This window comes from Limanda limanda, chromosome 21, assembly GCF_963576545.1.
Source record: "Limanda limanda chromosome 21, fLimLim1.1, whole genome shotgun sequence".
In the NCBI taxonomy this organism is placed as follows: domain Eukaryota; kingdom Metazoa; phylum Chordata; class Actinopteri; order Pleuronectiformes; family Pleuronectidae; genus Limanda; species Limanda limanda.
The window spans coordinates 20,476,987-20,490,092 of NC_083656.1; the positions used below are offsets into that span (position 1 = coordinate 20,476,987).

The 13,106-nt window shown below is 39.5% G+C and overlaps 1 protein-coding gene across 1 annotated transcript; it reads right to left on the reverse strand.

Annotated features, from left to right (window-relative positions):
• Positions 1–6,941: 6,941 nt before the first annotated feature.
• LOC133027454 (kelch-like protein 10) lies at positions 6,942–9,772 on the reverse strand. The gene is made up of 5 exons (XM_061094462.1): positions 9,660–9,772; positions 8,853–9,333; positions 8,062–8,676; positions 7,813–7,962; positions 6,942–7,286 (listed from the first exon to the last, which is right to left on the reverse strand). The coding sequence occupies exons 1-5, from the start codon at positions 9,770–9,772 to the stop codon at positions 6,942–6,944; spliced, it is 1,704 nt and encodes a 567-aa protein (XP_060950445.1).
• Positions 9,773–13,106: the final 3,334 nt, after the last annotated feature.

Consider the following 13,106-nt stretch of genomic DNA (forward strand, 5'->3'; position numbering starts at 1 on the left):
ATGTTTATTTCATTATGTCCAGAAAAATATAGTAAAAAAATATTAAAACGATCAAATTAACTTGAACATGGGAATGTGAGTCCACAAGATAATTTTCTCCATATGTATGTTATTTAAGGTGGAATGAAAATGCAATCTGTATCAATATGTGTTCTAAGACCATATTAAATGGTAAATGGAAAATCCGATTGAACTGACTGAGGAAATATTCACCGTAATGATTGCAGATTGTGTTTTCGTTTACATTTTGACCCAAAGAGATTGGTGACATGTGGCTGCAAATGGATTAGCCTGTTTCACTCATTGTATTTTAATATTGTCCAGTGTATAGCAGGTTAAGGGTTTGCAAATGTAATAATGAAATGTCAAATTATCAGCCAAAAATGGACGATAATTGTAGGTTCAACTACGACTCAATGGACTGGCATTACATTTTAGTTCATACATCCATCCAACTGTGAAGATCCTCTCAGGACGATTTCTGGTAACTTTTACAATCCTCTGACTTTTCATCTCGCACCACTTAGCTTATTTATGAACAAAAACCTGAAAAATGTATATTAATATTAACTTATAATAGCAAATATTGATGCTAACACACTAAACCAGGATGATGGCCATAAAACATTATTTCCTAACATCCCAGTACAAATCAGGCTGTTATCAAGTATCCAGGTAATTTACTTTATGATCTCCGGTCTAACACATCAAAAACAAACTAAACTAAACTCATGGAGCTATTTAACATTTAAAATTTTACAGTGATGGAAAATACTGATTATGTTCCATGTTAAGTTTTGATGTCCGGGCCTTTGACAATTTAATGGTGCTTCACACCATGTACTATTTGTGTTTACTGTTCAAATGGTAACAGCCGGACTCAGTGATGTGGATATATTGGCTATGGATTTGTTATGGTCTCATTCATCTCTCTCTCCTCGGTTTTCTCTCACTCTGTGATAACATCAGGTCATCTCTACTAAATGACGGATCATTCCACCGCAAACACCACAACACTGAAAATGGACCAATTCATCAGCTCACTTTTTTGGTGTGTGTTTGTGTGGGTGGCTGAGAAACTGAGAAAAACAGTTAACACCCCCACCCTCCCACCAGTTATCTCAGTGCAGTCTCCAACATAGACACCTGTACTGTTAATTGATTATTATTAAATATGAATATTAATAGAGGACAGGTATTTTGCTTTGCGGTGTGTGACAGTTAGTGGGAAACATGATAGAGAGAAAATTGGACAAATGGGGAAATAATGGATTCCAACAAGAAAGACACCTCACAGATCAATATATTTAAAAAATGTTACCATAACTCCCCTGAAAGCTTTTCTAAAATATTTGACTGAAACTATTTTATAACACTTATCATCTCACCCACTTTAAAACCATATTTTTTTTAAGCATTATGTCACATGGAGGAATATTATTGATTTTGGATTGCTTTGCTCGTACATTATATGGATTAGTCCCTCTAATTGGAATGTGATATTTTTGTATTTGCTGTTGGTTGATACTTTACTTGCATATTTATCAGTTTAGCTTGATTTTCCATTTGGTTTTATTTCATTTTGGGAGTCTTCTGAACTGTCTTTGGGTTTTGGTGTGTGCTAATGAAGCTACGTAATGAAGTCCTAACCAATCAGTGAGCCAGCTGGCTGTTTCTCTGCCGAGTCATTAAAACCTGGTTGGATCTATTTTCATGTTTTTAAGACAGTAACAATTGTACTTCCAAAGCAAACTCAATAAAAAGGCTAAAAAAACTGAATTAAAAGTTATAAAATTAGAAAAATCGGAGAATATTAATTAAATGAAAGAATAAGTATAAAATTTGGATGGCTGATATACCTGGCCTTATCTGGACCCACGGTTAAGGGCTTGTGCTTGTACAACACTTTGTGGTCTTGATGACCACTCAAAGCGCTTAACGTTACAGTTTTGCCATCTACACACATACAGTCCATTTTTCTTTCTCAATCATACATAACTCACAGCCGTTGGGGTTCACCAAACAACATTTCAGCACATGGAAAGGTGGAGACTGACCCTCTGGTTTGCGGATAATCAATCAATCAATCAATCAAATTTTATTTGTATAGCCCATATTCACAAATCACAATTCGTCTCATAGGGCTTTAACATGGTGTGACATCCTCTGTCCTTAACCCTCAGCAAGAGTAAGGAAAAACTACTAAAAACCCTTTTAACAGGTAAAAATACGTAGAAACCTCAGAGAGAGCCACATGTGAGGGATCCCTCTCCCAGGACGGACAGAAGTGCAGTAGATGTCAAGTGTAGGAAAACATCATCATAATCACTCGACTGCCTTAGCTCACAGCCACCCACACTTCAAATCAACATCTAAACCTAGAATCTTTTTTGTGACAATGCTTTTTGATAATGACATAACGTTATCTTGTGAATAGCATTATGTTAAGAGATTTATTTCACGCTTCTTTTACCAAGAATCATTGACTATTGTGCTTTGAAGCTGTGTCCCAACACCATGATCTATTGAAGCTAGACACAGAAAGCAATGACTTAATTACTTGTAAACCTTTATCACCTTTTTTAATTTCCAAGGACTAAGCTTTTGAGACGTTTCTGCTGTGATACAATGTATATTCAGCCTTTCCTAGTTAGATCTCTACTTTGAGTTTGGCGGGCATCACAACTTATTGCGTATTTCCTTTATGAATTTATTTTTAAGTATAAGAAGAAAACATGACTTCAGAAACCATTTCAGGAATGAAATGAATGATCACCATCGTACAATACTGATGACAAGTCCCTAATGCAGTGTCAATATTTTGGCACCGGCCCTGCGTTGTGGTTATTAAATATGAAGGGTAAATACCAGATGCACCAAATAAGATAATGATGTTATTTTAGAAATTAGGAGGAAGGTGTGAATGGATTACCTACAGAACAACAGGCACTTGATGTTAAAGAGAGGAATTTCAAAGGGTAGCTCAGGCTTTGCTGGACTCTTCATAACAAGATGGTATAGTGATGACAAGGGTAACTGTAGTTACAAGACTTTAAGTAAAGGACTCAGAGTTTGGGATTATTTCCATCAAACAGAACAACACTTTTTACATATTACATCTCTGAAGTGATTATTGATCTGTGGTGCTGAAGCCTGCTCCTTAATATGAACAGTCTGCCGGCACCATCCAGTGTTAGAAAATATTTACTGCAGCACTTACCCTCAAGAATTACAGTAGGTTGTGTCCATCTATCCACTGTACCATTCATCCCTTGATGGTCCTTTGTGATTGTCTGGGAAAAGTTTATACTTTCCCGATAAAAAAGGAATGTGGATCCACAGTCGCACAGGAAGGCTTCTTATCAATGGGACACATTACTTTTATATGTCATTATCTGGAGTAGGGGTTAGGAAATGTTGTAGTTTATTAATTATTCATTTGTACTTGTATGCCTTCAATATACAAAGTGTCTTTCTCCATAGTTATGTCAACCATTTATTAATTTGTCTGTGTATGTGCTTCTCTGGTTTTCTTATACATGTTTAAAAGTTAATTGGATGTTTTTATTAACAACTTGTCAGGGACTGCAGATGAAAACTATTGGCCTGTTAACCGGTACGTGTGTTAATTAATGTGCAATCGTATTTACATGTCATAGTAATATATATATATTTTTTTTTTCTTTAGCATGAACTTCTGTCTGATAACAGAAGACCAGTTTGTATATTTTTTTACGTCAGTCCCTAAATGCATGTTTAGGGATTAGGGGATTGATTGCTGGTGGTGACTTCAACTGTGTCTAAGACACATTCATGGATAGGTTTTCTTCATGCCGAGTCAACCCCTGCCTAGACTCTACAGTTGTGCTGAATAACCTGTTGAAATCACTGAACCTCTGAAAAGAATATTTTTTATTGTCACAAGTCCATCGCATCTATACAAGGATTGGTTACTTTTTAACTGACTCTAAATTAACACAGGCAATCTCCTCATCGAAATACCATAATATCTTAATCTCAGATGACAGTCCTGTCCAGGGGCGTCGTTAGGCCTGTTTTAGGGGGGCTGAAGCCACAATTTTTTCTCCACCTTCAAATTACAATCCAACAGCCTCTCATCATACTTAACTATAAAAGACCGGGCACTAGGACCTTGGGGAGTCTGCATCGCTGCTGCGCTGGCTTTCTCACTCTGCCAGGTAACGTCTCTCATCAAGACAGCAGGATTACAGCCAAGGAGTTTAGCTCATAGTAAATGATGCACGGAGTGAAATTGTAAGTACAGGTAGTTACAGAATGTGGCTATCTGTAGTTGTTAACAATTGTTACCTGCTTAAATTTAGGTTTACTTGAGGCAAATGAAAGGGAATATTGTAACGAGCTATGTTAACACTAAGCTAGCTATTTCGTTAGAAAATGTCTCCAGTGAGCAGGAGTGTGAACGAGCAAATTTGAAATGTAAGAAATAACTTTCGACAGCTCTCTATTTTTGCATTAATATCTATCTCTACTATTTTAAAATTATAATATCAGTGCCTATAGAATGTTGTTGTTTATAATCAGTTAATGCTAGTGAAAACTAAATGTCATAGTGTCCCTCATAACGCTATTGTACCGGTATATCATCCAATTCATTGACCAGATGGATATAAGAAGATTCTTTAGCAGAGGTGACAAATAACTTCTGTTATCTTATACTGAATGAATGCAAGCAAAGATACAGAGAAAAATCACACTCTTTCTGATTGAACCAATCTATGAACTGTCTGAAACAATGGATATCCGCAGCCCCAAATGAGCCCCAAAAAATTGGCGCGCGCTGCGCGCGCAGACATTCAGCATCCTCAGGGGCTAAGCCCCCCCCTTCTTTGAATTCTAGAAACGCCCCTGGTCCTGTCACTATAAGTATTCAAGTTGGATGGAAGAAGTCCAAGTACAATTGGTGGTTTAATCCAAATCTGTTTTACAATGAAATATTCTTAGATAAATGCTCAGTTTTTATAGCTTTCAGTGATACAGGGAATGTTTCAGATTCAACCCTGTGGGAAGCCTTCAAAGTAGTGCTAAGAGGAGTGTTTCACCCCATCATGGTTGGCTATAGAGCAGGACATTAGTGGCAGTTCCCTTCCAGCGCTACTCCATGCTGCAAAAAACCTCAATGGTATCAAATAAATAATCATGCATTTCTCCCTTCAAAACTAGATGTTGTTTTTCCAATCTGGAGGAGGAATGGTCTTGCTACCATCAAGGACTTGTAGGCGAATAATGTATTCTCTTCATTTGCTCAGCTTAAAGCTGCATTTATACTTCAGTTGTATAATATAATTATGTGCAAATCAGGAAGTGTGTCAGACGAAATGTTTAAAACTTTTAAACTTATAATTCTCCTGATGAACTTCTGTCCCTATTGACAGCTTAACCTTGTAACAAATCGCCCTGTTTAAACCCCTGGGGAAAGTTACTACGCTTTAATTTTTAAGGACACGGGCGGACCCGACCCGCTGTGTACGTTGCACGCTGCCTGAACAAGTTAGCATAAACGAATGATCACTAGTTGCCCACAAATTAAATAAATATATATATAAACGAAATACACTCAAACAGGTTGCGTATTATACACTGTATTTAAACAAAACACCAATCAAACCACACTTATCCCCGCGCTCGTGCCCGCAAACTATGGCGGACCCGTAAACATAAACACGCTATTTACACACATTCAAACATCAATATTTTCCCACCCCAGGTCCATAACATAATCCCCCAACAAACGACCAGACAAAAAGACTGCAGGTGTGGCGAGGTGAGTGTCGCAAACAAATCCAAACAAAGTCCACGCTTTCTCACCCCCTTCCAGTGCCCAGAAAATGTTCAGTCCTTGAAATAATCCATTACGTAACTCCCAGGCAATAATCCCATTCCAGAGAAAAATCCTTGCAAGTTGTAATTGATCTCCTGGCCCTTGAACCTCTGGCAGCACCGCCAGCCCGCAGCTCCAAAAAAACCATACCCACTGTCGGGACGTCACTTCCCCATATTTAACACATTTCCCATTACAGAACCCCATATATATATACTATAATATATATATAAAAAAAATGTATTTGCTCAGCTTAAAGCTACATTTATACTTCAGTTGTATAATATAATTATGTGCAAATCAGGAAGTGTGTCAGACGAAATGTTTAAAACTTTTAAACTTATAATTCTCCTGATGAACTTCTGTCCCTATTGACAGCTTAACCTTATACCAAAATATGGTCTCTAAGTTTGTAAATATGTATGCTGGTCAGACTGCTCCATCTATGCAGCATCTTAGGACATCCTGGGAGGGGAAATCTCAGTGATTTAATGCAGCATTAAAATGAAAAAGTTCACTAAAGGAAATATGACAGCATTAGATTCCTGACAATTCAGAAGTTTTGAACTTGAAAGGAGGTGGGGAAAGCTACCTTCTGATTGGTTGACTAATTCAGCTCAATATAAAGCATTGCATATCCTAATGGTTCCATCTTGCACATTTAGAGAAAGAGTCTGCGCAGTAACAATCGGGGGATGGAGCTGTGGTAGCAAGATACCATCGATAAACATGCTCAACCAGGCACCTGTTAGTCTCACCTGTCAATCTTGATGTTTCACCCAGTTTTATATCATCAAAAAAATTTCAGAAACATGAATACTTTAACATTCAATAACAATTGTGATAAGAATTACCAAAAATGTCAGAAACCATTTTTGAGAAAAATGTATTTAGCGTGAACTTCGGTCTAAACTGCCGTCTGCCACCAAATGGCGATCGAGACTATTCGGCTTCACTTTTCACTGTCATGCCAACAATCTAAATACAGTCTATGGACATGACTAAAGAGTACAGTGTGTGGATACAAACAAACTGTTGCAATGGATATATTATTATCATTTAATTTAATTTAATCCAGGTGTCATTCAGGGTCACATTCAACATAATATTGTGGCAGAGAGTCTCGAGGGAAAGTAAAGTCAAGCATGTTGGGGATTCCGGACACAACACAGGAGCTCATGCCGACGCGGCACATCTTTGACCTACAGATATATCGCCACGTGTCAGTGCGAGGACAATAGACTTCATCGCAATTAGTGGTGGTGATGCCCATGAAGCCCCCAACAACATAGAAGTTGTCTTCTATCACCTCAAGGCAAAGGTTGCTACGGTGAGTCAACATGGGGCTCAGCCGTCTCCAGGTGTTGGTCTTGGGGTTGTAGGTTTCAACGCTTTTCAGAGGGTGTACGCCATTAAAGCCACCGATCTGGAGGAGGAGAAGATTTGGGTCAAGGGTTTGAATGGAGAAAAAACGAAACATTGTACATGAGTACACAGAACAAGGCAGATGGGTTAGTTTGACTGGTGGATTAGAAGGTCCAGATTTGGGTGGAATTTGGTGCAGATGTTCAGATAATCCTCTGAGGTCTCCTCTAGGGCAACAATGAGGTTGACATTAGTGGTTTAAAGTAAAATATCTCAATATTTACATTACATAAAAAATCCCTCATTTTAAATTAAAGCATTGAACTTTGTATTGAAATGACTGCCATAATATTTGGTACAGACATATATGTTCCTATGAATTGCAATGTCCTTAGCAACGTTCAGCCAGCTGTGGACTCCTGCTGGATAAGTGCTTGCTGCGTAAACCGAAGCTTAACCTTACTTTACACATTTTGGGGTTACATCTGCACCACTAAATGACCAAGCAATATCATCAAGAATTTGAACTGATGAAATATGTACATGGTAGCTATGGTTGGGATATAACTATATATACATGTACTTACTGCATAAATTTGGTTATTATATGCAGCAACTCTGTGTTGACTTCGCCTGATGGTCATATGGTCGATCAGTGTCCACTGGTTGGTCTCTGGATCATAACATTCAGCCGTCCACAGGATTTCAGTCCTGTTGACACCACCGCAAATGTATATCTGAAGTGAGAAGGAGCAGCAGTGAGTAGCTTGTTTTTTTCTTGGTTTTAACTGGTGACAGTATTTTCGCACACATTATAATTTCCCTACATAACTAACCTTGCCATCCAGTGTTGCACAGCTGGCACTGTGCCTCCCCTCGATCATGGGTGCAATAAGCATCCACTGGTTGGTTTTGGGGCAGTAGCGCTCTGCAGTGTTGAGGCCAACATCTTCATTAATACCTCCAAGGGCGTAGATGAACCCATTCAGTATGGTTATGCTCATTAAGCAACGTCGGTAGTGCATGAACATCACCTCCTGCCAGTTGTGTGTCCTCAGGTCCAACCTGACCATGCTGTTTAACCTCTCCATCAAGTTGGAGCCTCCGACCAAGTAGACATAACCATCAAGGAAGACGGTGCTGTGATAGGCCCGAGGAGACTCCAGCTTATCACTGATGTTGATCCAGCGATCAACAAGGTGATCGTACATCGCAATATCGCAAGATGCTTTGCATCTCCTCTCGCCTCCAGTGACCCACATAAGGGAATTAGGCAGACGAGGACGGACGGAAGTGTTACTCCAACCTGTTTTGGGCATGTGTGTGGTTAAGAACCCTATTATTTTTAAGGAATCATCAAGTATTTGTAGGCACGCAGGGTTGAGCCTCACCAGCTTGTTGGTTATCACGTTGTCCCTAATGTACTCAATGCTTGTCTTGCCCAGCCGCACCTACACAGGAATGAAGGAGTGGAACTTGTTGTTAATAGGTCCATTTGAACTAAAACTGAATCAACTTAAAGCAACATTGTTTATCCTAAATGAACCAAGCTGCAAGTGTCAAAGCATTTATTATACATGCTGGAGATGTCCACTAAATCTAGACTAAATCTAGAAAAATAAATTACCTTAGACAAAAGCACAGCCATGTGTTGTTCTCGTTCTTTGGGTATGTGGGCGATCCAGCGCAGGATGACATCAAACACAGTCCTCTCATTCTTCACGTTAACTTCATATTTGTCAAGGATTTCCGTGAGCTCCTGCACAGATAGCTGCAGGTACTCCACACAGTTAACTGCTCCCTCAAAGTGCTTCATAATGTAGTGGAAGGCCTTGCATCGCAGCTCGGAGCTGGGGCAGATATCTGTGAAATGCCAGATGCCGATGCAGTTCTGTGAGCACAGGTGCTCACCGATAAAGTTGGAGCATGCTTTTACCATGCCCATTATGTTGAGCATATCAGCTGCGAGCATCAACTCAAGCACGTTGTCTTTCGTCACAGCGACAGAGTCGGTGTATGCAAATTCAATGATGATCTGCATAACGTCAGGAGACACAAGGGGTATGGGTAAAACCTTGCCTGTCCTTTTCTGGTGTCCAAAAAAAGTCCTGAGGATTAGAAGGAGACAAAGCAGAGGATGTAAAAAAGATATTCAATCTTTTCACACAGACAACAACAATAAAAACGACTCTAAGCCAACGGGTTATGGTTAGGGGAAATTATTTTGCTTATTATTGTTGTTAGCTGTAGTAGTAGTAGAGTACAGATTCTTGTTGTTCTTGGTTTGTACCCTCATGGTTGAATGCACTTATTGTAAGTCGCTTTGGATAAAGGCGTCAGCTAAATAAAATGTAATGTAATATAATGTATGGTAGTAATACCATTAATAAATAAGATTAATATTGGCCCCACTTAGGTCAGGTAACCTGCTTACTGGAAGTAAGGGCTGCAATCACAGATGATGATTGTGTGGATTGGAAACTGAATATCTTCAACTTGGAGGACGTCGTCGCAGAATTGTCCTGCCAAGCGGAGATCATCAAACATTCCCTTCATTTTAATTTTTCTCAGGTTTGTGTTAGATTTTAAATGATTGAAATTAATTTAACTTAGTTTGGTTTATTAGTGGCAACCCACATCACTGAAATACAGACCATGGATCAAAGAGCTGTCCGACCCAAAATTCTTTGATCTATAGGTCCAAAGGATAAACCAAACTAAGAAAACTGTGCCAATCAACCAATCAAAGAAGAAGATGAACTTAGGCTGGGAAGCAGCACCGCCATCTACTGTTTCTTCTTCTTCTTCTTCTTTTGTTCAGATTATTGGCGGTGGACAATCAACTTCAAGGTGTATTACTGCCATCTACTGTGTCTTCTTCTTCTTCTTCTTTGTTCAGCGCTTATTACCAGGTGGCAACCAACATCAAGTTGCATTACTGCCATCTACTGTCTTCTTCTTCTTATTTGTTTGTTAATTGGTAGGTGGCAACCAACATCAAGGTGCATTACTGCCATCTACTGCATTCTCATTCTTCTTCCTTGTTCGGTCCAGTGGCAGGTTGCAGCCAACACAAAGGTGCATAACCGCACCTGTGTTGGTTGCCACCCACCAATAAACTGAACAAAGAAGAAGCAATTACATTTCCAGAAAATGGAGAGTGATAGTTGGAGTGATTGAGTAAGACATTCAATTCTGACTCAAAACTAGATAATTTACACCATGTTTTTACCTTTATCCTTGTTTTTATGTGCATACATGGCTCTCCAGGAGGACATCATGGGACATTACGGTTGAAAACAGGGTGTAAATGACCTTGAATCGAGTCTAATTTGAACGTCAGACCCCTGTATCCCACCACAGGAGCAGTAGGCCATGTTGGCATTTATGCTTTTCTGTCGGTGGTCAATGTTTTACCATCCTCACACATTAGCCTACTGTATATGCCACTATATTTTATGTATAGTGCATATTACAGGATAATAGTGCCCGTCTAATTCCACAGATACTCCCTTCTCTCTCTCGAAGCAGTACACAAGGTCAGGTTGTAGATAAAGGGCCAACCAACAGTACATTGTAGTGTCTACTTTGAGGGACTTTCATATCTAACCCAGATGCAACAGACAGAGACACCAACTTTAACTCTTTTCCGTATTTCACCAGTGGCAATGTGAAATACACACAATATGATTTAATTATGCAAACTTTAGGCTTAACTATCCAATAGGAAGCAAGCACCTACATGTTACATAGAGAGGGACAGAAATTCTAGCCATTCATTGATGTGCTGTTGGAATGGGTGACACAAGTGGAGGAACATTTACGGAGATGGTGTGGGAGTCAACATTTACTTCGATTGCATTGAACACTGTTTACCCCTGAAACTCTCAAAGTGCTTTTTGGACTCAAACACTTCCACCATCATCGGCATCGTGGTGAGCAGATAGTGAGTGATTTTTCCATTTTTGGGTGAACTATCTATTTTAATCTGTGGTACCGGAAGCAGCTGATCGGAAGCTGTGAATGTGAAGCGACCTTCCGTGTGGTGTTTCGTGTATAGATGTCCGTGTGTAGTGTCTCCCCTGCAGGTCCGCTGCAATGGAGCCGCACAGACTGTCTGCAGGGAAACGTCTGACCAAGCCGCTGCTGTTCGGGACGCTGATCGTCGGACTGGCCGCAATTTTCTTCAACAGGTCCGATCGCTGTGCTGCATGCGGCTGAGGCGTGCGTTCCATTACACCTCGGAGCTCGGAATTTCCCAACCCCGAGTCGGAAGTAGCAAGTGGAACACCCCCTCAAGTCGGAGAGACTCGGAAGGTCGGAGGAACCTCTCCACCCCCGAGTTCGAAATCCAAGACGGCCGATGCGTGCATTAACAGTAGTGAAAAGTGTAGTTTTAACTGTTTAATAGCACTTCAGTCATAAAAACTATTGTCTGTGGACGCTTGACTACGGCGGTAGTGTGCGTGAAATGTCGCGTGAGGCGTTATTATGAACTGGTTTGGCTAACAATGGTTAGCTGGCTAACGTAAACATTGTTCCTGTGCAATTGGAACGCTCAGTTGGGGTTATCAGGGTGTTACGTCATTCCGAGCTCCGAGGTGTAATGGAACGCGACAATGGACCGTATCAGTCACCTGGTTTTTAAATATACATACAGCATTGATCAGCACCATACATGAAGACTTACTGTGCATAGATACACTGCACATATAATATGTACCAAACATATAACATGTTCTGCACGTAAAATATAAACTTCATGTATAATATACACTGAACATATAATAAACATTGAAAGTTTAAAATAATCTGCATGCATAATATATACTGCTCATATAATATATGCTTCACGTATACTACACTGCCAGATAATATATACTGCACGTATAATAAATGATTCTTGTATAATATAAACTGCACATGTAATATATTCTACACATATATAAATGCACTGCAACTGTACTGTTCGAACTAATATTAACTTCTTTACATGTCGGTTATTGAACTTGTTTATTTCTGTGTTAAGCACACATTTGCAATTTTTGCATCTATTAGTTTGTAAATAAAGTTGTAAACGGCACTGGTTCGAAAATATAATTATGTATCAGTACTTTATAGTAGTTAACATTTTGATAGGTGTGGTTGGCATTCAAACATACTGTACACATATATATAGATGTGTGGATGTGTATATATACGTAAAATGTGGCGCTTTCAAAACTAAAACATAATTGAATCATTGTGAGTCCTCCGCGCCGATAGCGACACCCAGTGTCAGGAGGCATTCTGTTTTCCACTGAAGCCCCTTCAGTACACTTGGCTGTTTCACTGCCAGTTAACCCCACAGTCTATGGTTATTATGTTGCTGTTCATTAGCACCTGTTTGGCAAATGTCGCTTTAGGCCATATGCCCTCAAAGTCCTAAAGTTTTTATCTGTAAATTGGTCTACATTTTTCAAATATCTCCCTGAAACATTTTAAAATTATTAACAAAAATGTTTGTAAATCTTTACTTTATTTTCTATTGGCAAATAATGGTCTAGTGCTAACGTTGTTTGGAAATTGTCTTGATACAGGGATAAATGTTTAGTGAAATCTTAAACTGGATTTCCCCCTATTTATTATATACCTTACACAAAGATCACCTTGATCATCCTCTGTCCTCCTTGCAGACACAGCTTCTTCACGGACGTGGACGAGCTCAGGGCCCAGGAGCGAGAACGCAACCTACTCCGGAGGATGGAGGTCCTAGAGAGGAGGCAGAGGCAGATGGAGGAGTTGGAGGAGAAGAAGAAAGGAGGGAGCAGCTGAACACAGCAGAGACCATGTTGAGCAGATTTACGGATGTGGACACAAAGTATATGCTGTACTGTTTCAC

What these genes read in the sequence shown, in the direction of transcription:
- LOC133027454 (XM_061094462.1), bottom strand. Translation starts at nt 9,772, where the DNA reads ATGTTTGATGATCTCCGCTTGGCAGGACAATTCTGCGACGACGTCCTC. An exon ending in GATTGCAGCCCTTACTTCCA is followed by an intron (nt 9,334 to 9,659) that starts GTAAGCAGGTTA and finishes TCTAATCCTCAG; the next exon opens with GACTTTTTTTGGACACCAGA. An exon ending in GTGCAACACTGGATGGCAAG is followed by an intron (nt 7,963 to 8,061) that starts GTTAGTTATGTA and finishes TTCTCACTTCAG; the next exon opens with ATATACATTTGCGGTGGTGT.